We start from the raw sequence: 24395 nt of genomic DNA on the forward strand, positions 1-24395 counted from the left end.
AGATGGGCAAGGCACCACCACCTTCCCTGTGCACGGGAGCAGCTCTGCTGCCCGACACCAAGATTTTTCCCCTCTCAGGGTAGGGAAGCAGCAGCTGCTCGGCTCTCAGCATGGTACCCAGGGCCACAAGGCCAGCTGAGGACTAACCTGGCCATGTGAGTCTCCATGGACCCTGGAGACCCTGCAGGAGCAGGCGGCAGCATGGCAGGGGTCATGGGGGGAGCAGGGTGGTGGCAGGGGCACACAGCAACCGCTTGCCAGGCAGGCGAGAGGAATGGCAGGCAGGCAGTACATCAGCCTGGGAAGCTGGAGCTGTTCCCGGGATGCTGCCAGCTGTGCTGCAAGAAGCTGCTCCTCGCAGGGGGTTCACACAGCTTCATGGGGCCAGGAGTATTTGTTCCTCCCTCCAACGGCAACAGCAGATGCCTCTTCAGCTGCAGCGGCTCAGGGCAGCTCTATTCCCACGGAAGGAGCGTTGCCAAGAGGAATAGCTAGAGTCCAAGGAGCTGACCCTTGGGGGCCCCTATCCCAGCCCTGAAGGACGAGAGCAAGGACACGCTGGACCACTGTCCTAGGGCCCTGCTGCTGCACCAGGGCTCACTGTGGACAGTCTTCCCCAGAGACGGAAATAACGAGTCACTAATGGCTAGGGCATGAGCCCTCCTGCTGCCGAGCCGCAGGCAGAGGCAGAGGCACAGCCAGCCCAGGCAGAGCAGCAGCACAAGAGGGAGTTTGCCCACCTCAGCTCTCCAAACCCCTCTCCCACTGCCCTGTGCCAGGGAAAGGCTGCCCCTTGCTTGCTCCCCTTTTGGCAGATCGTGCTTTCCGTTCACCACTTTCGAGTCTGGGATGTGGTTCTGGTGGCTGGGACAACAGGGTGGTTGCTCAACACTTCCTCTCTGCCTCTACTCAGGCGTTTCACAATCTGCACCAACACCCCCCCCTAAAAATTACCTGCGGCTCCGTATAAATTTCTGGCAGGGCTCATGAAAGAGCCCCCATCCTGCTCTTCATGGGGCTTGGCCCCTCCTTGCGCAAGGGGGGCCCCGATGGAGCCGTGGGGAGCATCACCTGGGGCTGGAGGGCTGGTGGGAGACGTGCAGGGCGGCACTGCAGCCCAGCAGGCAGCCGCTGGCACATGTTCCACTGGGGAGGGGATGGCGCAGCTCACACCGAGGCACTGGAGGGAGCCCTGCACAGGACAGGTAGGGGCATGGGAGGGGGTATGTACTGCTGGTGAGCTGGGGGCATGCTGCAGCCCCCCAGGAAGGGGCTTTTGCAAGTCTTGGGTGCTGGTGAAAGTAGGTGGATGGCACAAGCTCCTTTACCATCGCACCTTCCCCCACCAGGGTGTGCCAGCTAACAGCGCTGGACCCCCAGCAGCTGTAGGATACCACCCCAAGCGTTTCAAACAGCAGACATGGTCCATGGGAGGGATGATAAAGGTTTGACCATCAATCTGCTGGGGGGGTGAGGAAGGTGGGGGGGAACGCAGCACCCAGGGGCCCAAGAAAGGCTGCAGGATAGGCTGGGAGCACCCTTTACCTGTGGGGCGGCAGTCAGGGCACAGCGGTGGGGGGGGGGAACAACTGTGCTGCGAAGGGATTTGTGCAGTTCACGAGACCAGACTTGTCCTCATGGCTCTCCCCCGTGAGGCTGTGCCATTGCTCCTTCAGCTCCTTGGCTGGGTGCCCAACTCCAGAAGAAAAGAATAAAAAGGACGGAGCACCCGCCCTGCCCCGCCGGGGTGAATCGCTGTCTGTCACCATGGGAACTCCTCCCCCCGCAGAGCCCCCCCCGGGATGACTTCATATCTCCATCGAGCAGGAGGGCTGCGTCACCAGGATAGCACGGGGCGAGTGGCCACGTACATACATCTCACGCAAGGACCTTCGCAGACGTGGCAACGGGGGACACGAGGCAGGATGCTACAGAGCTGCAGCAGGAAGACTGAGCAGCCCAGGCGGGGGTCCCACAGAGGACCACACAGCGCATCTCCAGAGGAACAATGACAATGGGCTCTCAGAGCTCCAGCTCCTTGCAGAAAACATGTCTGCAGCCCCTCTGCATCCCATCTCGTTGCCATAGAGGTGGGAGGAGTACAGGATCCTGTCTCTGCCCCCCCTCCACCTTTGGGAGTCACCAGCCTGGGACCATGGGGACCTCATCTCTCTCCATCCTCCTCAGCAAAGCTGGGGCAAGGTCACCTGTGAGTCACCACTGCGCGTGCGAGGCAGAAACAGGAGATACTTGCGTTCCCATGTCATAGAGGCTCCTGCCAAGCGCTGCACATCTGGAACAGCCGTAAACAAAGCAGGGGAAGTCGGAGAGCCACAGCAGGGAGCAGCGGGGACCTCCAGCCTCGCAGCAGCAGAGTGGGGGGGAATGGGTAGAAATAGATGTAGAACCACCACATGGAGGCCAGATGCCCAGGGTTTAAGCACACTCACCCACCACCTCTTCCTGGAAGCCCCTCGGCACAGAGGGCATCTTCTGCACCAGGTGAGCGGAGGCAGGATCCTGCCAGGGACACACTGCCTAGGCTCTGCCAGCTGCTCTGGCTCCTACAGCCACTGCCCACCAAGCCTCCTGTGAGAGGCCCCAGCCCTACGCATCATGTCTGTGGTAAATTATCACTTCACAGATCCCTCACCTGGAAATCACACCCTCCAAGTTTCATCAGTAGCACCAAGTCTGTTTCTCAATCACCACGAGCACTGCTCAAGAGCAATGCAGTCCGAAAGGAGAGGTCATGAGCTTGGGATATAAGAATCTGTGCAATGCTCAACTGTACACTGTACCCTGAGAAACTCCGAATACAGTTTTCTGAAGCTGAAATCCATCAACTCCTAAATCTTGAGGAAACACAACTTTAATTCCCTAGAATAAACATTCAAATAAGGAAGAAAAAATCCCCCCCAAGAAGAGTCAGCTTCCCTAAATATAACAAATAAAAGATAAGCAGCATGTTCCCCTTATAGCATTATCCAAGTGCCTACTCTGAGTAAAAGTTACATGCAAAGTAGAAACTAGTGCACAGTCTGGGGCTGTTTTACACACCACTTTGCACATCTGGGTCACTGTGTGCCGAGGGCAGTGCACGCGGAGCGGCTTTATTCTGTGCACTGCACCGAGTGTCAGTACCACATTCACAGCAGGGCAACGCAGCGCCCAGAGAAGCTAAACGCTCGACATCACACCACAGGCTCTTAGCGAAACTAGGAAGAGCACTCCGATATTCAGGCTCCTTCTTCAATATCTTAATTAGCCTCACTCAAATCAGGTCATGTGGCATTTGATCCAGCTTCCTTCACTGTCCTTGTGCTGTCTGTGCTATGCCGTTCTCACACCAAGGCAGCGTGCAGAGCCTGTCCCGGTTTGAAGTAAAACCGAACCAATTTTCTGTTCTGTAACTTTACATCCTAGCTAGGCCTCCTCTAACTCTCTGAAATTAACGGCATATTGTGGAGAAAACTGCTCATTTTCAGAGTGATAAGACCAATGTTTGTGCTCCATGCCAAGGAACAGTATGCAGGGAGGCCCTTGCTTATACTTATTGCTATAACAACCAAGGTCAGCCAATTTCATTATTTGCCCCCTTAAACAATCCCAGAGCACAGCCAAGGCTCAGCAATGGATGGTGGGACACCGAGCAGGAGCAGCATCTTCAGAGCATCTGGCAGATGATCCAGCACAGGTACTACTCCTATCGACACCACTTTGTACAAAAAAAAATCCTGCCTGCTCTCACAGACCAGGGCTGGGACCTCCTCATGCTGCCACCCCCAGCACCCTAATGCTGGGCCACCAGCTCTATTTTCCAGTCTTAGGCAGGTGAGGAACCTGGGCAGATCCTCCTCCAGGCACCACGGTTCTAGTAGCTTTTCTGGGCATCCCCAGCCATGGGCTCAATGAGCAGCAAAGCAGAACTTCAGCCTGGCAGCCCCACTAAAAACCTCAGAGCTGGAGGAAGGAAAATGTGTAAGGGGAGAGAGCTGGAAAGAAGAGATTTGCATGGGAAAGTGAGAACTACTGATCCTCTTTGGATGGCGTGTGGGGCAAAGCAGCTTTTAATGAGGGTGTTCAGGGCTCAGACTCGCCCCCTTTCAGACACGCCACTGAAGAGAGAGCCGAGACAAAGACAAGTCCTGCTGCCGAGCCCTGCTCAGCCTCGTGCCTCACAGCAGCCCGGGACGGCTGCTGCTGGCAGTCAGGCCTGGATGGGCCCTTTGTCCCTTGCTTTTCCACCTAATGAATACGCTAAAGCTTTAGATGAGCTGTTTCCTCTTCAAATAGGATACAGGATTTCTGGATATGATTCCGGATGCCGCAGCTCATCTTTCCTCTCTCCTGGTGTACAAAGTCCCCACGGTGCACGGAAGGGCAGGGTGAAGTGCAGGAGGCCTGGGCAGGGCGAGCCTGGGAGTCTGCCAAGCATCTGGTACCACCCTCGCCCTCCTGGGTGACACTTCATCACAGGGAGAACTCGGCCCTCCTCTGAGCAAACCACAAGATACAGGGGCTGGCCAAGGTGGTGCCGACACCTCGGTTCATCCCTGCACCAAGGGGTCCAAGCAGCGTGAGGATCTGCCAACAGGAGACACCAGCAGAGCTGCGCTTCTCCTGCCCTGTCTTCTAAACCCTGCCCACCTATGGCTCCCACTGCCATATTCCACCAGCCTCGGCAGGAGAGCGGGTAGAGGAGCAGGCCCGGAGGGCTGTGGGCTCTCCTCCCAAAAGCTCTTTGGCACCAAAGAGCGGCACAGCTCCAAGCCTCTCATTTCTGTGAAAGCCTCTCTGCAGCTCCCTGCTTCCCCGAGGACAAGCTTGGCTCAGCACCTATGATTAGTATCAACTGTACTTTCCAGGGGGGGTAATTAGTTCAGGTGAGGCAACTACTGACAGTTGGCTGCTGTGGCCCCTCTCTTGGCAAGCGCCCGGATCCCAAACAAGCAGCTCACATATCAAAGGGGCTGCCTGCTCCACGAGCAGATCCACCCTGTACATCTGCCCTGGCCCTGCAGCCCCACGCTGGGGGTACCAGCAGCTTCTCCTGCTAGAGACCAGGGAAACCTGGAGCACCCAGCACAGGGCACTGGCAAGCACTGCCCATTCCCACTGCTAGATTTTAATGTACCCGGAATAGCTTTGTATGCTGGAAAAAAACTCACTGAAGCGCTGTGCGGGTGGCATTACAGAGCCTTGCGTTGGGTGCACAGAAGGATGCACAGCATCCTCTCTTCCAGCCAAGAGACAGAGCGGCAAGGTGTCAGAGAGGGCAAGCAATTGCCTAGAGGGAGGCAGAGGGTGCGAGCTTCAAAGAGGGAACTTTACCGTGAGAGGACAAGACAGTTCACACTGCGCAGAAGGGGAGGGAGCAAAGGCCAGTTCATACACCAGACTAAATTTATCATCACCGTCTAATGGGATCCCAAGTAACCTTCCAAGTGAAGTAGCAAAACAAAACACTTAAGCCATTGAAAACTAGACTGGTCAAAGAGCCCCGCTGAACAATCCTGCATTGTCCAGGGAGCCAGGAAACAGATTTATTAGGTCACCCAGGCCATCTCCAGTTTCAGTGAAATTGCCCTGTTCTAGGGATGGTTCCAACTCCCTCCTCTGGCACTGCCACTGTCCTTCACTGAGCAGCGGAAACCACAGGAAGGGGAGGGGAGAGGTCCAGCAAAAGATCTCGATTTTCCAAGGTTCGGGAAAAGCACTGAGGTAGGAACACTTCCACCATGCCAGAAATTTCCCATTTTGGATTCCCTTGGACTGAGGCTGCTCCGGTGGAGGAACAGAAACACACCCCTACGGCTCAAACAGCAAAAGACCTGCAAACAAGATCAGAGCTTCAGTTCCTCCAGCACCAAGGGATTCAGCTGCCAAATGCCTGACAACTCTGCACTAATTCCATGTTACACTTCCCAAGCCCCTCACTATAGCTCCGAGTACGGGTGTCTCTGCCAAGCAATAACACTCTCCACTCCTGAATAGGTTTCCCCTCCCCACCTTTCAGATCCCCAGCCTGGCTGTTTCTTGTTTACCAAGCAAAAAATGGTATCGCAAACCTTTCAATTCTTAGAGCTGGTGAGACGCCCACGTTTCTGGAAGCAGAGACTGCCCCAGCACCCGAACACGACAGCCACTACAAGGCAGAGTGCCACTGGAACAGCAGCCAGATGATGCCGGGCACGGTTCAGCCTTGACTCCAGGCTGTGGGCACCCAACACTGCCCTGCACCCAGTGCCACTCACCAGGGCATGGTTCCTACACCGGATCAGCCCAGACACTCAGATTTCTACATGGATAAAAGCACCTACAAAACGCCCTCTAACCCTGCATAAACCAGCCACCCTCACAGAGTTGCAGCCTCCTGGTCAGGAGGGAGCGGGTGTCAGTCCTCACTGGAGCACTGGGAGCACGCTGCTCAGCGCAGCCAGCCTGCTGCTTTGGCAGAGAAACAGGGCAGGATGGAAAGCAGCTGTCACAGAGGGGTTTGAATCTGTTCCTAGTACAAAGCAGTGCAGGAGGGCCTGGGGAATTACTCAAGGAGAACAACCATTCCCATGCAGATACCTCCAGAGAAGAAAACTTGTAGGAAATGCTAAAGCAAGGACGTACATATCCCTTTCCTTGTATTTCTCACCAACTGCAAAGCACCCTGGAAGCTCACCTGGGGGAAGGGGAAACATGTAGCAATGGAAGACAAAAGAGGATTACAGTCTGACTGTAGTCACAAAACCAAGACAGAACCATTTACTGGTTCCACAAGGCTTGAGGCGTAAGTGAGATTGTTTAGTTTTTCAGCCCTCAGTGCACTTGTAACGAGCCAGAGCTTGCGACGATAGTTAAACCCAAATTGCATCAAGAACATTTAACAGTTTCAAACTTGCCTAGTATAAGCAATGAGTTCAGACACACTGACTCTCTCATCAAGAATCCAGATTCAGCACAAATGATTTAGTACACTGGATTAGTCTCAAGTGTAATGACTAACTCCTAGAAACTTTTACACTATTTTTAAATCCCACTTGCCAGGGCAGCACCTGGAAATTAAACGAGAATCCCAGGGAGATTTATCCCAAAGACAAAAATTAAAGAGGAGTACCTCGCAGCTTCCAAAGGTAGCTCCGACAGACTAGTGCCACCTGGTGGGAAGCTTTTCTCCATCCCCCTTGCTCAGTTTCATCCTTTCTGTTCCATGTTCCAGCTTCCCAGAAGCAAGACAATGGAGCAACAACCAGATTAACACCAGAAAAAGCACGAAGGGCTGGGTAGCTCTTTCAACTACTCAGACCTAGATATTATCTTCCAGCTGTAGGCCAGGTCACCCTATACTTCAGGCAGCAGCTTCTCAGCTATTTCATAGCTGAGATGGACTGGATCATCTGCAAGAGGAACGTGTAGACAAAACCCAACATACTCCATAGCAATCTCTACTCATTATCAAGCTGGTTTACAGGTAACAAGCAAGCTTAAGATGAGAGGTAACATATCCCCGTACAGGCTCTGGAAAGATGTTTGCTTAGCAACAGCTCCACCTCCTCACACCATCCTGACTCTGCTAGAGATAACCACCACAATTGTACTGAGACATCAGCAGGCAAGGCCAGGCTGTCACCAGCTTCACCAGTTAGGGAGAAAGGGGTTGCACAAACTGCCCCTCCACAGAGACAGTCACTCCAACAAGGGTGTCACAAACAGCCAGGCCAGAAACACTACCACCACATCCCAGGGACAGGAAGCAGACCACTTTTTCACAGATACATTTTGATCTCCTTGACAAACAGGAGAACACAGAGGTCCCCCTCAGCTGAGGGCCCTTTGTTCTTAGGTCTCTACAAACAGCAACGCTACAGCCCAAGTTTGACCACGCTGCTGTGTGCACAGAAGGGCACAGTGGAAACAGCTAGAGGTACCCTGGCAGCCTCATACCGGCAGAAAGACTACCTTCAACCAGCCTAAAGACAGAGCTCTGAAGACACTGCCAGGTCAAGACAGAGGAGGCGGGGCTGCAGACAGACACACAGACAAGTTTCTAGCATAAGCCCTGACAAATCAAGACTGATTGACCAATACCTCACCAATTTGGCAAGATTAACAATGTCTACACGCACAACCCAGCAAGACACAGTTGACTCCCAGCAGAACCAACTCCATATAGGATACATTTATTTTTATACATTTAACACCGAGAAGACAGCCATTTTGATGGGACTCATCTTGCCCCTGGTGCACAAGACAGTGCCAGAGGGAACCTGTCACAGTCCACAGCTTCATTACTTCCAACCTGCGGGGACACTTCCTAGAAACGGACCCAGTACATGCCACTGCGGATACGGTTGTAATCCAAGAGCTGTTCAATGGGACCTGGGTGAACAGAAGAAGAGTCAGTCATTGGAGATGTAGTTAAAATCCCTGTGCAGATTCCTATGGTCTTAAAGCAGATGGTGGCAGAGCAGGCTGTGCTCACTATCCAGAGCACAAAACCAGGCAACTACAGCTCAAACCTGCACAGGAAGACCAGCAGATACCATTGTCTGACAGAGAAACTGTTAACTTGTTTCCTCAGAATAAGTTATTTTCTCATGCAGCTCCACAATGCTCAGTAGAGCTCTACATACAGGTATGAAATACAGGGAGCCACCAAGTCACTGAGATTGTGGATAGTTCTTTCCAACTTCCTGCTCAAAACCCCTCTCCTTTTTCCAAGCTGCTTCACTTTGAAGGCCAGAGGAAACAGCTGCACAGAGGAGGGGAATCCACAACACACAGGAGGGAGGCAGCAGAGCAGAGCTGAGCTGCTCAGGCAGGTTTTCTGAGAGGAATTTGTCCTTGGCCAGACAGACATGCCAGAGCAGCGCAAGAGAATCAGGTCCCTTCACTTCCCTTATGTAAACCACCATGACCCCAGGGTAAGGACACCTGGCAGACGCTGCTGGGCCCACACCCAGCTATGGGACTCCCAGTCTTAGTCACAGCTCCATGGCAAGTAGAGAGGTGGGAGGACAGCCAGCAGCTTGCTGCCACTGCATCTCCATCACCTGCAGGTTCCATCTCCTGGCAAACATGCCTTGGCACATCTAATGTGCAGAGGTAGGAGAATACCAGCAAAGAACCAGAGTGGTTTGGAGGCCAGAACAGACACACACGAGAAGTGCCTGCAGCTCACCTCCACGCAGCTCTTGATCCCTACCTGTTTTTTGAGCTATGGTGTACTAATTGCCATGTACTACTTACCAACTGCTGCAATTGCTGGGCATTTGTCATAAATGTATTTACTGCAGACTTCTCTCACCATTCTTGCATCAACGGCCTAGTAAATATCAAACAAGGAATTAACGACCCTTCTAACAGACCTGTATTTCTCAGAGTTGGAAGTTACTGTTGCCTTTAGATATCAAGATCATTAGAGAGATACTGTCAGACCCTTGAGAGCCATCTGTATCAACTGTGCAGCTCTCATCTGCAAGGAGGGCCGATGTTCTACACGGCACACTCTAAGGGTACAGAGGACATGGCAGTCCAAAATCTGAACTCTTCCAAGGGATACAGTGGCTGCAGAATTACACAAACTAGATGCTGGTCACCTCTAGGGAAACTGTTACGGGAATTTCAAGTTGTGCTGCCTAACACAGGCGTATGCCTTCTTTCCGGGATGGACTACACCCAGCCACAGGGACACAAGATACATTGAGTCTATGCCAGAGATTCTGACACACTTGTATTAGCATCAGTGAGCTGACTGCCTGGACTGCAGGCAGCTTGACTAAGGGGTGTGTGCCATGTCACTGCAGCAAACTAAGCCCAGAAAATGCTGACATCACCCACGCTCAGGTACCCCAACCAAAAGAAAAGAACACTTACAGCAATCCTGGCATCCCATTCCTCCAGAGGGATACGGCGGCCGTAGTTTAAGAGATGGCTTCCAATATTCTCACACACTGGGGTAGTACCTAGGTGTTGAAGATAACCACACGGTCAGCACAGCAGAAAGCCTTCCAGAACTGCACAGCCTGATCATCATTCAAAGCAGACAGAAGAAACTCTAGCCGTTAAACTGGCCTCTAATGAAGTACCAGCCATAGTTACCACTCTGAGCAGCTCTGGCAGAGGTTAAGCAATACAAAGACCGCTTCCCCAGTCTCCCAAAGCGTTACAGCCAAGGCAGACCTGTTTGAGGGTCGTGATTCTAACTTTACTCTAACAACATAATAACTAGAAGTTTACAGAGTCAGAGCCAGCCTGGAGCACAGCAGGCTGGGGTCAGCTGCTTTGACATGGCAGGAAGGATGCAGAGCAGGGGAAAGGAAGTTTTGCCCAGTGCCTGCCAGCAGTACTGCTATGTCTAGCAGAGCTCCTGCTCCCCAGGAAAGTCCTAAGGGGTAACCCTCTGAAAGCTGCACAGTGGTCAACCCATAAACCAGAACATACCATCCAGTTGAGCCACCATGGCATTTCGGAGATAGTTCTTGGCTCTCTTCACCTCTGACTCTGTGGCACTAGTGCACAGACGCATCCTGGAGAGGAGATGGAAAGACCACTAAAGCTCTTAAAGGTGTTTGTCTGATCAGACACAAAGTGAGCTCCTCCCTTTCCCAAGCCTCTGCAGAAATGAGTTATTATCACCACCGCTTGTCTTGCGGGCTTGAGATTCATTCTTTATCACTGCAGAGCAGCTAAGAACTGGGGAGCACTGAAAAGCAGCAGGAAGAGCTCAAGCTTACAGGCAGGGGATATCAGCCAGCAGCTCACACTCGCAAAGGCCTAAGCAACCCCGGTGCCGGCTGTAGCCTGCCCGTCAGGCACAGTGGCAAGCAGCCTGCGGTTCGCTACATAAGAGAAGGAAGGCGTGTGAGCTATTCCCATACATGGCAAGCTGCTATGGAAACTGATGCTGAAAGAACAAGGCATTTCCACAGAGCCTGCTTGGACTCCAGCTGCTAAATCCCTTCCTCCCCTGCCAACTGCAACATCTCTGGGGCAAGGGCTAACTCCATCTGCTCCATACACAGCACAGCTCCAGATCTCAAGATGTATCCTCAAACCATTAGTGGGATATACATATATACAGTAAGACGTATAAACAGAAGGCCCCCAAACGCTGGCATGACTCCAGCAGCAGGGCATTTATCAGCCACGACAGTCTGAGAGGCAGGAACTCTGCTGGCTTTGCTCAGGCTTAACAAGACAATGGAGAGACACCTCTTTGGCACCTGGTAAAGCCTTGTCTCTAAGGAATAATCTCACTTGTATATCAAAAAAACCCCAAAGCCTCAGTGCTAATACTTGGAAGCATGAATGAAAGACCTGAAAAGTCCTACGGGATTAAAATAGCTCCTCAAAACATTTTCAGAAACCACTTATAGGATCACTTAACCAGAATGTGAGCTACCAAGAAGTTCATAAAGAAACACAGCTCTCTGGAGAGCTAATATGCTCCCCATGAGCTCAGTATCCCACAAGAAGGTCAGATTTTAAACAGGAACTTTTGCCAAAGTTGTACTTACCACTCCCCCTGAGCACAATACATCATATCATCTATGGACAGAGGATCGGAAACAAAATGGAAACCAAAGAGACCAGTATCGGAGTAAGAGGTGTTGAAAGTCTGGAAACTGTGGCAGAGATTATGCTCCACAGCAAGCGTAGCCAGCCTGCTGGACTGATTCTGTAAACAAGGAGATACTGTCAGCCATTTCAGTTTTACAGCTTCCTCACAGCTCAAATTCTTTCCAGCTGAGCTGTCTTCACAAAGACCACAGACAAGACAGAGCGGAACAGTTTGCTGAAGGAGAGCTTAATTTAGGACCTTCATGTGGTCAACAGATGAGATTTGCTGGTGGAAAAGCCACAGACAATGGCCTGAGAGCCCATCCAGCAAAAGCATTTCCTTTCCCAGCTGCAGATGAGGAGCTGGAACGCATACCACCGTAGGAGTGGGAGAAAATGGGAAATGCAAGGTCTCCCAGTAGCAGGGCTTAGAACAGTTATGCAGACCAGACAGATTTCAGACAAGAATGGATGTAATGTTGAGGTTTTTCACAAGTTCCACCTGCTTTGAAGTGGTAAGGCAAGCTTGCAGCATAAGACTATAGACGACTCTGTCCTGCTTCCATCACCGCCCCCACTGAGTGGTTAGTTTGTGAGTACAAGAATAAGCCACTGAGAATTCATCGGCTAAACCTCTTCCAAACTTAGCAGAGAAGGCTCAGTTCATCTCCCAGCATCACCTTGATTAGCCTTGATTGCACTTCTATCTTACTTTCCAGAATCCTAGCCACTTCACAGCTGGAAGCCAACCACGACAGCCTCCCATAAAGCTCACTCACCCAGGGTCTCCCTAATATTTAACAGTTCATATTAAAAGGCTCCAGGTGCTCCTTATCACAGTCATAAGCCTCTTACCTTACCACCTCCAAACGTGCGGTCGTAGCGTCCAATGATAGCATTAGCCACATTGAGGACAATGTTGTCTGGATCAGCCCATCCTGGCCCCTCCACAGCAAGAGCAATATGGGCAACAGGCAGAGCATCATCTCTGGCACGGATCTAGAAAGTCATCAAGGAACAGGGGAGAACTGCATGAGCACTGTGGCTTTCTCTGCAGCCTGCTGTGACGCCAGGCCGACAAACTGGAGGACTTGATAATATCCCAGTGAAATGACATAGTCTCAAGCACTACTGAGCACAAACCAGCTGCTCTGGTAAGAGTTTTCTAGCAGACGATAATAGAATCATAGAATTGTCTAGGTTCGAAGGAACCTTTAAGATCATCTAGTCCAACCATCAACCTAACTCTGATGAAAAAACCATCACTAAACCATGTCACTAAGCACTAAGGTGTGAGCAACAGCCTCATGTTCCTAACTCATCTGAGTTCTAAAAGGCAACATGTTGGGGAAATAAGCCCCAAGAACAGAGCATGGAGGCACTACCAAGATGCTGTCTCATCAGCTTCTCCAAGATTTACAAACAGTTTTTTCCTCTCAGAAGCCGCTATAACTGGTTTCACATTCATTCAACAGTTTGGCAACAGCTGCTTGTTTTGTTCGGGATCAAAACAACTTTACCTCACTCCCAGTGAAGCGACAGCGTGGGAGGGCAGGCACAGCATCCTCTTTGTATGTAAAAGGCACTCCACTGAAATGTTGCCTCGCTGCATCTACCAGCTCTTTGTGGGAAATACCTGGCAATGCGAAAGAGACAGATTTGCAGTCATAAACAGCTTTAACAAAATCATCTGATTTTACATCAGAGATGCATTACACAGGTCCAATCACCAGCTTGAAAATACCCAGGCTTCCAAGAACCACAAGGATCTAGAACTTACCTCCAGCAGCTGCCAGGACCATACGAGGTGCCTTGAAGTGAGTATCAACGTATGAAGCTAGATCTGCCCGAGTCAGATGCCTAGAAAGAACAGAGAGACCTCATATATCAGCATTTTGGAGATGGAGGGATGAGAGGCTTAAGAGAAGCAAGTTCACAGTGCAGAGACAGCAATGTTGTTGTTGATTCTCTTAGTTGTGGGGTAACAATACTTTTTAGAAGGAAGACTACACTGTCCCTGCTTTCCCTGTCCTCTAATTCCTAAACACATAGAACAGAAAATAGTGGCCAAGGCGGAGAGTTAAGGATAAACTTCAATACAGAATAGAGCACTGACCCTGGTCACTGAGCTACCAGTATCCTAACAGTGTGTAGGCTCAAGGCCACCGCTTTAATGAGCACTACTGGCTCTTAATTTCTCTAATGGTGTTGAACTGACAGGTGTGGGAGAAGGTTCAACCTGGCCCTACCAACCTCACATCTTAGATGAGGAGGATCCTAGAGAAGAATGCGTGCAGCATTACATTTTCACCAGCACTAACAGAGAAAACAGAGTCAAGACACAACAAGAAGCCCATGGCACAGATCACCTCTGTGCACAGACTGGTTTCCTCATGCAGTCACCACTGCTGAGAAGCAGCAGCCGTGCACCCCAAGGACTGAACCCACGAGCTGCATCCAGCCTGTTGCTCACTTGATGTTCTCTGTGGTCCCCTCGACAGTGCGGGCCAGTGGAGTTCCCTGGAAAGCAGTGGCATGAAGGTAATCAAAGGTAACATCCATCAAGTTGCTGTCGATTTCTTTCATCTCCTGAAGGATGACACCACGCTCCTTCTCGATCTGAGACTCCTCCAGCGCGCAGTTCTGCACGATGTCAGCCAGAAGCTCTACAACTGCAACATATTTCCTACGTTAGCAATCCCACTGCCTGACTGCTACCCAGTGCTGCTGACAGGAGAAAAGACACACAGCCAGCAAGGGCACCAGAAGAGGACCGAGCAACAAACCACACTGGGGAGTGGATGTAATGTAACAGAGATGCGTGCTACCCATTCCCACAGCACCAGAGAGACAAACAACACTGTTTAAGCATGAAGTCTCCAAGTCAGCTTGCCAGCTCATCGCTGCCAGTGGAAAAGGCAACAACTGCAGAAAGGGAAGCATGTCAGTAACAGGGTATTGTTGCAGAAACATGCTGAATGTTTATAGAGAACTTGTGACATCTACAGCGTAGCCCACATCCACAATAGGGCCCACAGCTCTGACTGTAATCAGCATCTCTGGACAAAACCCACCCAAAGAGGAGTCTGCACATGGTAGCACAGAGCACAAGCAACACCCGCAAGAGCTGCACCGAGCACTCCTGGCACACTAGCTGTCGCTGACCTCAGTTTCTCAGCTCCATAAAACAGCCACAGGCTACTGAATCCCCCCCTCTCTCTCCTGGCAATATAGTGCAGCCTAACATAACAAGAGCTTTGCAACACTGGTTTTAGGAACACATGAACTTGGAGCCTTGAAGCACCCATCGTGGCAGTGCTCTCTTCAACTACCAACTAGAATCTCCAATTTAGCTCAGCTACAAGTTCACGCCTTGTTCTGTTGTTAGAAAGGACGCTGGTGGGGGAAAAACACAAGCACACATGCTCGCTTCATCCTTAACCTCCGAATGAGACTTTGCCCGCTGGCTACCCTACCTTTGGGCATGTCCTTGGACAAGGCTTTTATGTAATAGGCAGTCTGCTCACGCGAGGTGTACCCGTTCAGGTGAGCGCCCATACTCTCCACCTCCTTCTCAAAGGCAGCGCAAGGACGCTTCTTTGTGCCCTAAAAGAAAACAAGTAAACACAATTATGAAATGAACAGATTCCCCTCTTGGGTAGAACTAAAGCAAGGAAAAGAACAATAAAGACCTAAAACAATAAAACCTGTCACATGATTCATGAAAGCCAAGACCAAGTGCAGAAAGCAAGAGATTTAAAACATGGCTTATTTACTCTAACTAAAGGATGGCTGAAGTGTATTTTGAAAGACCAACAAAAACCCAGCATGGAAAGAGAAGATCTATGCTAAGAGACAACAGTGGCTGAAGTGACATCAGTGGAAGTAAACCAAGAACAAGCCTAAACCAAAAATAAGCAGGTTTCTAGCTACTCATGTAGCAATATTCAGAAGAAGCCAGAATAGGAGCAGAAAACTACTTTAACACACAGCTCATCTCTTAAGGAGCAAGCCAGATGCTGTAGTTGCTTATGATGGCACAGGCTGGACTTGAGTCAGCAACTCCCAGGTTTAGATGCCTTCTGCCCTAGGACTGCTCAGCAGACACATTATTAGAAAAGTAAGAGCTGTAGGCTCTAAACTTGGCTGGTCCACTAAGAAAAACAAATTAAAATAAATGGCTACAGGTAATGATGCTTTAAGCTCTGCCTGCTAACCTGAAGAAACATGCTTCATAACATAGTCCTGTATGTACGCTACACGGTGGCTGAGATAGTCAGGGATTGGAACTGCAGCGTCAAAGACTCAGTCTCACTTGTTATTTAAAATATTTTTCCCTTTAAAAGGGGAAATACCAACTATTAAATAAGAGTTGTCTTAATTCACGCATGCTTGCAAGTTGCTGCATATGCAAAGAGCACCACATAGGCTAGATACTTCACACAGTATAAAAATGAACTTCAAAAGGTATCTGGGACTCAGATGACCTGATTTACACTCTCTTAACAGCTACAGCCTCTGAAGCAAGAGCGCAATATACAAGTGAATATTTAGAACAGCTCTCCATGCAGCCCTGTGCCAGACCCAGCATACCTCCTCACCTTAAAGGCCAGGTGCTCCAGGAAGTAACCAGCTCCGTTGTTCTTCTCATCTTCATGGCGGCTCCCCACCCCGATCCACACGCCCACCTAATGGCAAAAGCATCAACTACACATATTAGAAAAGAAAACAAACAGCTTGCTCAAGCCTCATTCCACAGATATAAGAGCAGGGACAAGAGGTGTCCTCCACAGACAAAGCACTAGTAGCACCAAAATAAGAACAAGCACCATACACTGTTTCCCATAGACATTTTGGCTTTTTACCTAGCAGCTTTGCAAAAGCCTAGTTTTACCAGAGATATGACTACTACTGGTCACTCACTGCTCACACAAACAACATAAGGCTAAGAAAACTTGTAGGGCATGAAAGCCGGACTACAGACTTACACTATGCCAGACTAAGCCTTCTACTGCTACATTAATCCCACCAGTTAACAAAGAGAAGGGGTAGGGATCTCTGTCAAAAGCTTCAGTTCAAACAGAGGTTTGCTACTTTTGGAAAACGAGCTACAGTCTAGGCAAGGCTGACTGTTCCAAGGTGGGCCCTTAACCTATCTAAAACTTACCGTACACGTTGGCTGATTGGACTCCTCTGAAGCTACACGGAGACCATTGTCCAGAGTGGTGACTTGGGTCTCAGGGATATTTTGGAGTGTCTGGGCATAGGTGGCAGCACCTCGGTTCCTTGTCAAAGTCAATAAAGCTGCCTGAAAAAAACCCCACAGACTGCTGGGCACACAGCTGACCAAAGCTAGGCCAGACGAGCGCTTTCACGTTAATACCTCTGCTTTCGCGTTCCTACTGCACACTGCTTGTTAACCGGAGGGTTGGAAACCCTCTGCAGCGGCAAAGGTTTCAAGCAGGTCGAAAAACCCAGGGAAGAGTCCCATGAACCAGTTAAATCCCAGTACCGGGGCGAAGGACGGGAGAGGACGGCAGGCCGCCAGCAAGCCCCGCAAAGGATGAAAGCCACCGCTGCCCCCCGCCCGGCCCGCCCCCATTCCGGAGACAGGGGCTTCCATGGTGACGGCCGCCCGCCCCGCACCGGCCGCCGTGTCCCCGTGACCTTCCCGGCCGGCCGGGAGGCTGGGCCCAGCAGCCTCACCGCACGGCAAGGCCTCCCGCTTCCCTCACCGGCCTCCCCCCGACCCGTCTCGCCGCTTCCCCCGCCGCGGTGACTCACGGAGGGACGAGAGCCCCGCAACAGGGCCCGTCCGACCGCACACCCCGCCCGGCAAACAGAGGAAGCCGCCATGTTGTCCCTGCCGCCGCCGACCGACCGGGCCGCACCGCGCCTGCGCAGGACCGAGGGGGGCGTGCGGGAGGGACGGCGCATGCGCACGAGGCCGAGCGGCAGCCAGAGATGCGCATGCGCACGAGTTGGGGGCGTAGGCAGAGGGGAGCGCATGCGCAAACGGGGCGGTGGGGCGTGCGGCGGCGCCCCCTGGTGGCGGGAGGGCGCGGCGGCGGGTGAGGCCAGGGGAGGGACCGGAGAGGGGTCGCTCGATGGGCCCCGAGCGGGTCAGAGGAAAAAGTGGCAGAGAAGGGCGTGGCGTCACCTTTATTGAAGAAAATGTGTTAAATCGAAGCCTGAGTAACGCCACAGGGTTTTATCCGCGACAGCAACCGCGCTTGGCCAGGTCTGGGGGTCCGTCCGTTGCCCCCCAAACCTGGGACGGGCCCATGGCGGGGCACGGCGGGGGCTCCCGGCAGGCACCTCGGCGTGATGGCCTGCGGGGGTCACACCGGGGGCTCACGGCCGGGGCAGGGCCCCAGCTCCCAAAGTCCGGAGGGGCCGGTGGAGGCACAAGGCCTCCGAGCCCCAGGGTGGGTGAGTCGATGCCATCGGGGCGGCAGAGCCCCCTTCGTCCGCCCGGCTCCGTGGGGAGACGTCCCCCTCTCGCAGGGCTACATTCTGGTGCTGCGGTCCACCTAAGGGGGACAGGCAGGGAGGGTCGGCTTGGCTGCCCCCCCCCTGCATGGCAGTGATGGGGACGGTGAGGCCAGGTGCTTACCGAGGCCTGGCGCTGCTCCCCGGTGACATGGAGCACGGCGTCATGCACCGAGGGGAAGAAGCAGTGCTTGGTGATGGCCGAGCTGAAGAAGTTGCCCCGCTCCAGCTGGGCGAGGACGGGCGCTGTGTGGAGGGAGAAACGTCCAAAGCTATGGCACCCGTCTGAACCCCCCACCCCAAGCAGCCTCCCTCCCCTTGTGCTGCGGGGGCACCGAGGCCTTCACCAGGGATCCAGCTGCCTCGCAATGGGCTGCGGGACTCAGACAGGATCCCTGGGACAACCTGCGTGACCTGTCCCCAGGGGAAACCCAGGCAATGGGGACACCATGGAGGGCAGCGAAGCCCCAGGCCAGTGGCTGCATCCCGAAGGGGTGGGCATGCCCGGCAGGGGCTGGTGGTTCTGCAGGGCCACCTCACCCGGGCAGCAGGCAATGAACACGTCCACTTCTATCTCACGGAAATCCCTGAAGATCTGCAAATAGCAGAAAATACGTTTCACCCAGGAAGAGGGACAGGCAGCAGCCAGCAGGCCACTCCCTGGGACACCCCCAGCGAGGCTGCTGGCCTGTCTGCTCCCCTGGTCCCTTACATTCTTCAGGATCTTGATGGAGACAGTGTCCACGAAGCTGACAGGGCTGAAGTCCAAGATGACAGCGTGGAAGTCAGGCTGGGGCAGCCCCAGGGTGTGCAAGGTGGGCTCAGGGGGTGCACTGCCCTCTGCCCCGCTCAGCTCGATCACTGACACTCCTGGACCATTAAGCCCATCCTCTGCGCCCTGGGAGAGGGGAGGAGACCCGGCCTCACTGTACGGGGGGCTGGCGGCACCCCTGGCTGGGCAGTGTTTCCCCCTGCGCTCGCCCTGCCCTATAGCGCAGTGGGGCCAGGCAAGGCTCTTTGGCTGGGCCAGGGCAGGGGCAGTGGGTGGCCATGGGAGTGGGTGACTCCCTTGCACCTTCACCTGCTTTTGGGTTCTTCCCAGATTCCTCAAGATCTACCCCTCTCCCCAGTGACCGTCTCCAGAGGTGGGCTTATTAGCTGGCGCCAGGTCAGCCTTTGCTCCTGCTCTTAATTCTGATTAACTCACCAGGTGGCTAATCACTCACTGGCTCCAACACTTAATCATTAACGGCCCAGCTTTCCCCATGGACCTTGGGTGTGACACCGTGGCCTAGTTTTGCCCCAGTGCTTCTTCTAACCCAGTGGCCTCAGATCGAACCGTGAACCCCATGGGCCACCGAGCCCAGCGAATGCATGGGTGGGAGGGCCAGGGCCAGGCAGGGAGATGGTGCAGGGTAACACCGGCAGGGTCCCCTGCAGCAGGGAAGCACCTTCTTTTTCCTTTTTGCCTTCTCCTTCTCTGCTTTCTTCTGTTGTTTCTTCAGCTTCTTGAGGGCCGCTGCCTTCTTCTTGATCAGGCGATCCACGTCGATGCCGCTCTACGAAACAATGCAGTGCTGTGTCCCCAGGTGCCCCACCACCACCCTGGTGCGGGCAGGCAGGGGGACACAGGGAGTACCAGGGGGTCTGGCGGCTCTCCTACCTTCTTCTTCAGAGCCTCAGCATACAGCTCCACATTGGCAAAATAGAGGGTGGAGGAGGAGCGGAAGATCTTCACACCAGGGATCTCCTGTGCCTGGGGGCAGATGGGGAGAGCACTACCCCTGGATGGGGCCCCCTGCTCCCCTTCCCTCCCTCCCCCAAAGTGCCCCCCGCTCCTTTCCCCAGCAAACAGCCCCTGGGGGTGCTTTTGAACCACCACCACCCCCAGTTGCAGGCAGCTCTTCTCCCAGCCCCTGGTGCTGTTACCATCTGGTAGTCAGACACGTCCCTGTAGACTTCGGTGTCAGAGATGCGTCCCATGATGGAGTAGTGGGGGCTGTGGGGAGAAGAACAAGGGGCTGAGGTCACCATGGGCAGCTTCCCCTGCCCTCGGGACACAGCACTGGCCCCAACCCCGCCATACTCACAGCTGGGTGCGGAAGATGACAGTGAGCAGCCCAAAGGCCACTGAGGCCCCCAGGCCGATGTCCAAGTTCAGCATGAGGGTGGCCAGGAATGTCACAACCCAGACAATCTGGAAGGGGGACACCGTCAGGTGCAGCTCAGCCTCCTCTCCAGCATCTGCAAGCCTCAGGGAGGGTGGAGAAACCCTCTCCAGGGACAGAGCAAAGCCCCCAGGCCCATCAGCACCTTACCAGGTCCACCCGGTTGGACTTCCAGAGCATGCGGATGTCTTTAAACTGCTTGAACATGCCATGGAGGTTGACAATGATGATGGCAGACAAGATGGCCTAGGAGAGAAGTCCCTGCAGCTATGAGGGCAGGTCTGAGGGGGGCCCTTGGCTGTTCCCCTGCCACACCACCTTGTCGTGGGACAGGCACGGGGGTGAGACACGGCACAGAGGCTGTGGGACCTGATATACCTTGGGCAGGTCCCAGAAGAGCTCTCCGATCTTCAGGATGGTCACCAGGATGACCAGGGATGCGATGACACCAGCTACCTGGGGGGAAGGAGAGTGGGATGTGAGGGGTGAGTCCCCCACTACTAACTGTGCTCCTTGCCCCCCATCCAGCCCCACAGAGGGAGGCAGCACTGCCCAGACCCACCTGGCTGTTGCCCCCTGTACTCTCCTGTACCAGGCTCCGTGACATGGAGCAGCTGATGGCGAAACATTGGAAGAAGCCACCCAGGAAGTTGCAGAAGCCCAGCGCGATCAGCTCCTGCAGGGACATAGCAGCAGTGGGGGAGCACCATGCCTCCCCCTGGATGCAAGAACACGCTTGGTTTTCCCCCGAGGAAGGGGCCCTGCACATCCGAGCATCACCTGGTTGCTGTCCACTTTGTAGCCATGCTTCAGGGCAAAGATCTTGCCCAGGGAGATGCAGATGGCGTAGCCCACCACAGCAATGGCGAAGGCATTGCCTGCCACCTGCCCAAAGTGGCTGAAGTTAGGGACCACGGGTGGCTTCAACCTACAGCCAAGACAGGGAGACAGGGCTCAAAAGGGGGGGTCCTGTGGGCAGAGCAGTGCCCCAGCTCAGACACCCTCATGGCCTGGCACTGCTCACCCACTGGGGATGTTGCCCACCACAGAGATGCCAAACTTGGCATTCAGGTTGACGCCATAGGAGATGCCGGTGGAGACGATAATCTGGGGGAGGATAACTGGAGTGAGGCAGGGTCTTCCTGTGCAGGGACCATGGTGGAGGAGGAGGGGACACATGCCTTGGAGCAGCACTCGCCAAGGCACCTCATCCCACCCCTCCCCACCCTGGAGGGGATTGGGCCACCCATGGCTGCATCCCCACAGGGAGCTGGGGCAGCTCTGGGTACCGTGATAAGCTCGATGGGGATGGGCATGGGCAGCTTGGCAGCAAACTTGTGGTTGAGCTCTTTCACAATGAAGATGACCACCATGGCAATGATGGATGTCACCAGGGTGCCCACATTTGTCTCTGGCAGCTTCTGGCAGATCTCGATGAAGGTCTAGAGGACACAGGAGGAGGAAACAGGCTCAGGAAAGCAGATGCCTCCCCTGCAAGTGTTTGGGGGCCTCTATGTGCCCCACAGGTGAGCATCCAGGCACCTGGGCAGCAGCGAGCCCCCACTCACTGTGAACAGGGAGAGCGGCCCCGAGTGCTCGCCCAGGGAGATGCCGAAGACATTCTTGAGCTGGGAGATGAGGACATGCACGGAGGCAGCGGTGGTGTAGCCACGCACCAGCGGTTCTGAGAGGTAGGTGACCACAAAGCCGAACTGCAGGAGGCCAAGGGCTACCTGGAAAGAGAGGTGGCAGAAGTGACCCACAGCTTGCGGCCCTGGGGTACCATGGCTCCCTGTTCTCTGCCAGACTAGGCTGGGGCCCTTTACCTGGAAGATGCCTGTCAGGACAGTGATGGTGGCCACCAGCTCCACCCTGGCAGCATCCCTCTTTTCCTCATTGACCGTCATGTTGCTGCCATTGACAGACTCCAGGAAGTTCTCGCTGGGCACCAGGGACTCCGTCAAGCTCCCAATCATGACAGAGATAACAGCGAAGGGGCCTGGGGACAAGCAGGGTGTGGGCAGGGAGCCCAAGGTCAGCACCAGGACCTCTCTGAGGTCCACAGGCAACTCCCCCTTTGGGCCGGGCTCAAAGCACGCCCACTGCACTTTGGGTCTGCTATGGCCAACCACCTTCTTGGTGGATAAAGGGAAGAAAGGTTCCCCCCCCAGCCCGTTGATGTGTCAATGCTGTGCCATGGATAAAGGCTCATCCCCTCATCCTCACTTCCTCCCCACCATCCCTGTGGGAGCACGTGGTCCCTCAGCTTACCCACAGAGTTGTGCCTGGACGTCCCAAAGAAGAAGTAGAGGAAGACAGGGTAAAAGGAGGAATAGAGTCCAGTGACGGGAGGCAGCCCGGCCAGCAGCGCATAGGCAAGTCCTGGATATGGTAGAGCAGAGAGACATGTCATGGATGGCCAAGCCCTTGGCCCCCCACCTGTGAGGAGCCCCTGGCAGCCTGGGCATGGCATCGCTTACCCTGGGGCAGGTGCATGATGCCCACACTGAAGCCCGAGGCGATGTCCCCTGGGAGCCAGTCCTTGATGGGGTAGCGGGGCAGCCAGGTCAGGAAGGGCAGGAACCGGAAGAGCAGGGACTTGGCAGTGGAGACTGAGCATCTGGCAGGGAAGGAGCAGGAGACAGGGATGAGCACAAGCATGAGAGCTTGGGGACATCAACGGGGGTGGACAGGGCCTCATGGGAAGCAATGGGTCTCACCAGACCCCCAGCTCCAGCTGCTGGAGCCAAGTGTCCCTCCAGGCAGGAGGACAGTGTAGGGACAAGAGTGTTTGAGCTTGAGGGAACCAACCCCCAGGTCTGGACCATTTCTGTCACAGAGACCGAGACAGCCAGAGCTGGGGTCCCTGTGGCAGCAGGGCTGGGGCGCACAGTGCCTGGGGGGGTCTAGACACATCTCTCTGGCCAGCACAGTCCTACCTGGTCTTGTGGAGACAGCCACGCAGCGAGGGCTTGGTGGGAGGTTTCCGCTGCGCCACCTCCTCCAGTTCAGCCTCGCTCAGCACCTTGTGGGGCACCCGGTGGTTCAGCGCCATCTCTGCTGCCGTGGCCACCTGGCCCTCCTGAGGACTGGCCCGCTGTGGGGAGATGAGGGATTGCTCAGCCACGTCCCCACAGCTGGGGACACCCAGAGCCCTGCCCACCATGCAGCCCCTCCTGCAGCCCCGCTCTCCTCACGGAGCCATCCCATCCTGGCCAGGTGTGCAGGATCGGCCCCAACGCCAGGGGTGAGCTGAGTTTTGAGAGTCCCGAAGCAGCGGCAGGAGCTCGCACCGGAGAGTGGCCGGGAGCCGGCATGGGGGCAGGGGGGGAGCCGAGGCCTCAGAAACCAGCACTGCCCGCTCCTGCCCCACGCCAGCCCCATCGCCCCGCCGGGGTGCATGGGTGGGGGCCACCCAGGCAGAAGCCCCCTCGATGCCAACCACCCTTTTTCTCCACATACCACAGCGCAGCCAGGGCAGCAGCTACCACAGCCACCGAGCAAAGCCCCAGCCACCCCACAGCCCCGTCTGCAGACTTTGTCCCTTTACACATGAGGGGAGCAGGAATGTCAATCCCCGGCGAGCGTCACGGGCTCGCCATCTCTCCACCAGCGCCCTCCCCAGCCCCCCGCGCTGCGGAGCAGGCTGAGCCCACGGGCAGGGAGGAGTGGGGCTGGGACGGGGTCTGTCTTTTGGATGGTGGGACTGATGCGTCTCCATACGGATCTGCAGCCGGACCTTGCTCAGGACTTAAGCTGAGAGGTGCCACCGTCCCACCAGGCTCGCCCAGCTAAGTCCTGAGATGCTCATCCACTTGCCATCAGACCCGCGATCCACTCGTGTGGTGCCCCAGGCTGTGCCAGCCCAAGTCCCTGCTTTGCCCCCAGCCCTCCTACCTGCTGTGCCCCAGCCGGTCAGGTGCCGCCAGCCTGGTGCATGCTCTGTTCCCTCTTATTAATAACTGCTCGTGATCTTTGAGACACCAGTCCCTGCCTCCTGCCCTGCCTCCTGCCCTGCCAAGGAGCTGCCTGCTTCCCAGCCCCGCTGCTCTGTGGCACCCACCACGCTCCCCCACTGCCCTCTTGTGCTGGGCGCCCCCAGCTGTGGCCCAGGGCTGTCACCGCTGTCCCCAGGGCCATCCCATCCTGAGGACTCTCCTGGCCAGCCTCAGCTGCTGG

The 24395-nt window shown here is 54.5% G+C and overlaps 3 protein-coding genes across 4 annotated transcripts in view; all 3 read right to left on the bottom strand.

Moving 5' to 3' along the window:
• The window catches only part of COL7A1 (collagen type VII alpha 1 chain), a 41764-nt gene extending 35499 nt beyond the window's left edge, over positions 1–6265 (bottom strand). The window contains 1 exon segment of the mRNA XM_074151684.1: positions 6258–6265. Within this exon segment, the coding sequence (XP_074007785.1) occupies positions 6258–6265 (8 nt within the window).
• A 1873-nt stretch (positions 6266–8138) lies between these two features.
• On the bottom strand, positions 8139–17452 carry UQCRC1 (ubiquinol-cytochrome c reductase core protein 1). 2 transcript variants are annotated; one of them, XM_074152876.1, is made up of 13 exons: positions 17341–17452; positions 16724–16864; positions 16158–16244; positions 15033–15162; positions 14030–14228; positions 13337–13416; positions 13077–13192; positions 12412–12555; positions 11514–11674; positions 10438–10523; positions 9871–9959; positions 9244–9319; positions 8139–8373 (listed from the first exon to the last, which is right to left on the bottom strand). In XM_074152876.1, exons 1-13 carry the CDS (start codon positions 17410–17412, stop codon positions 8309–8311), a joined length of 1446 nt encoding a protein of 481 aa, XP_074008977.1. In that variant the 5' UTR covers positions 17413–17452; the 3' UTR covers positions 8139–8308. The 2 variants fall into 2 exon arrangements, with proteins under 2 accessions (XP_074008977.1, XP_074008975.1); XM_074152874.1 differs by having other exon boundaries at positions 8144–8373; positions 16724–16860; positions 17292–17412.
• A 613-nt stretch (positions 17453–18065) lies between these two features.
• On the bottom strand, positions 18066–23937 carry SLC26A6 (solute carrier family 26 member 6). Its single transcript, XM_074151685.1, is given in 20 exon segments — positions 18066–18089; positions 18173–18294; positions 18589–18643; positions 18761–18946; positions 19500–19607; positions 19712–19804; positions 19978–20047; positions 20139–20245; positions 20367–20462; positions 20595–20672; positions 20779–20892; positions 20997–21144; positions 21241–21323; positions 21506–21658; positions 21785–21949; positions 22043–22215; positions 22488–22598; positions 22697–22836; positions 23156–23313; positions 23662–23937. Coding segments are annotated over 20 exon segments (2460 nt in total).
• Positions 23938–24395: the final 458 nt, after the last annotated feature.

The sequence above is a fragment of the Numenius arquata genome, chromosome 8 (assembly GCF_964106895.1).
Source record: "Numenius arquata chromosome 8, bNumArq3.hap1.1, whole genome shotgun sequence".
Taxonomy (NCBI): domain Eukaryota; kingdom Metazoa; phylum Chordata; class Aves; order Charadriiformes; family Scolopacidae; genus Numenius; species Numenius arquata.

Bases quoted from the DNA above. Each gene is read 5' to 3' on its own strand.
- UQCRC1 (XM_074152874.1), bottom strand. From the start codon at position 17,412: ATGGCGGCTTCCTCTGTTTGCCGGGCGGGGTGTGCGGTCGGACGGGCC. The intron at 15,163-16,157 runs GTGAGGAGGTAT...GTTTTCTTTTAG, and splicing joins TGGAGCACCTGGCCTTTAAG to GGCACAAAGAAGCGTCCTTG. The intron at 13,417-14,029 runs GTGAGCAACAGG...TGTTCTTTCTAG, and splicing joins GGGACCACAGAGAACATCAA to GCATCTGACTCGGGCAGATC.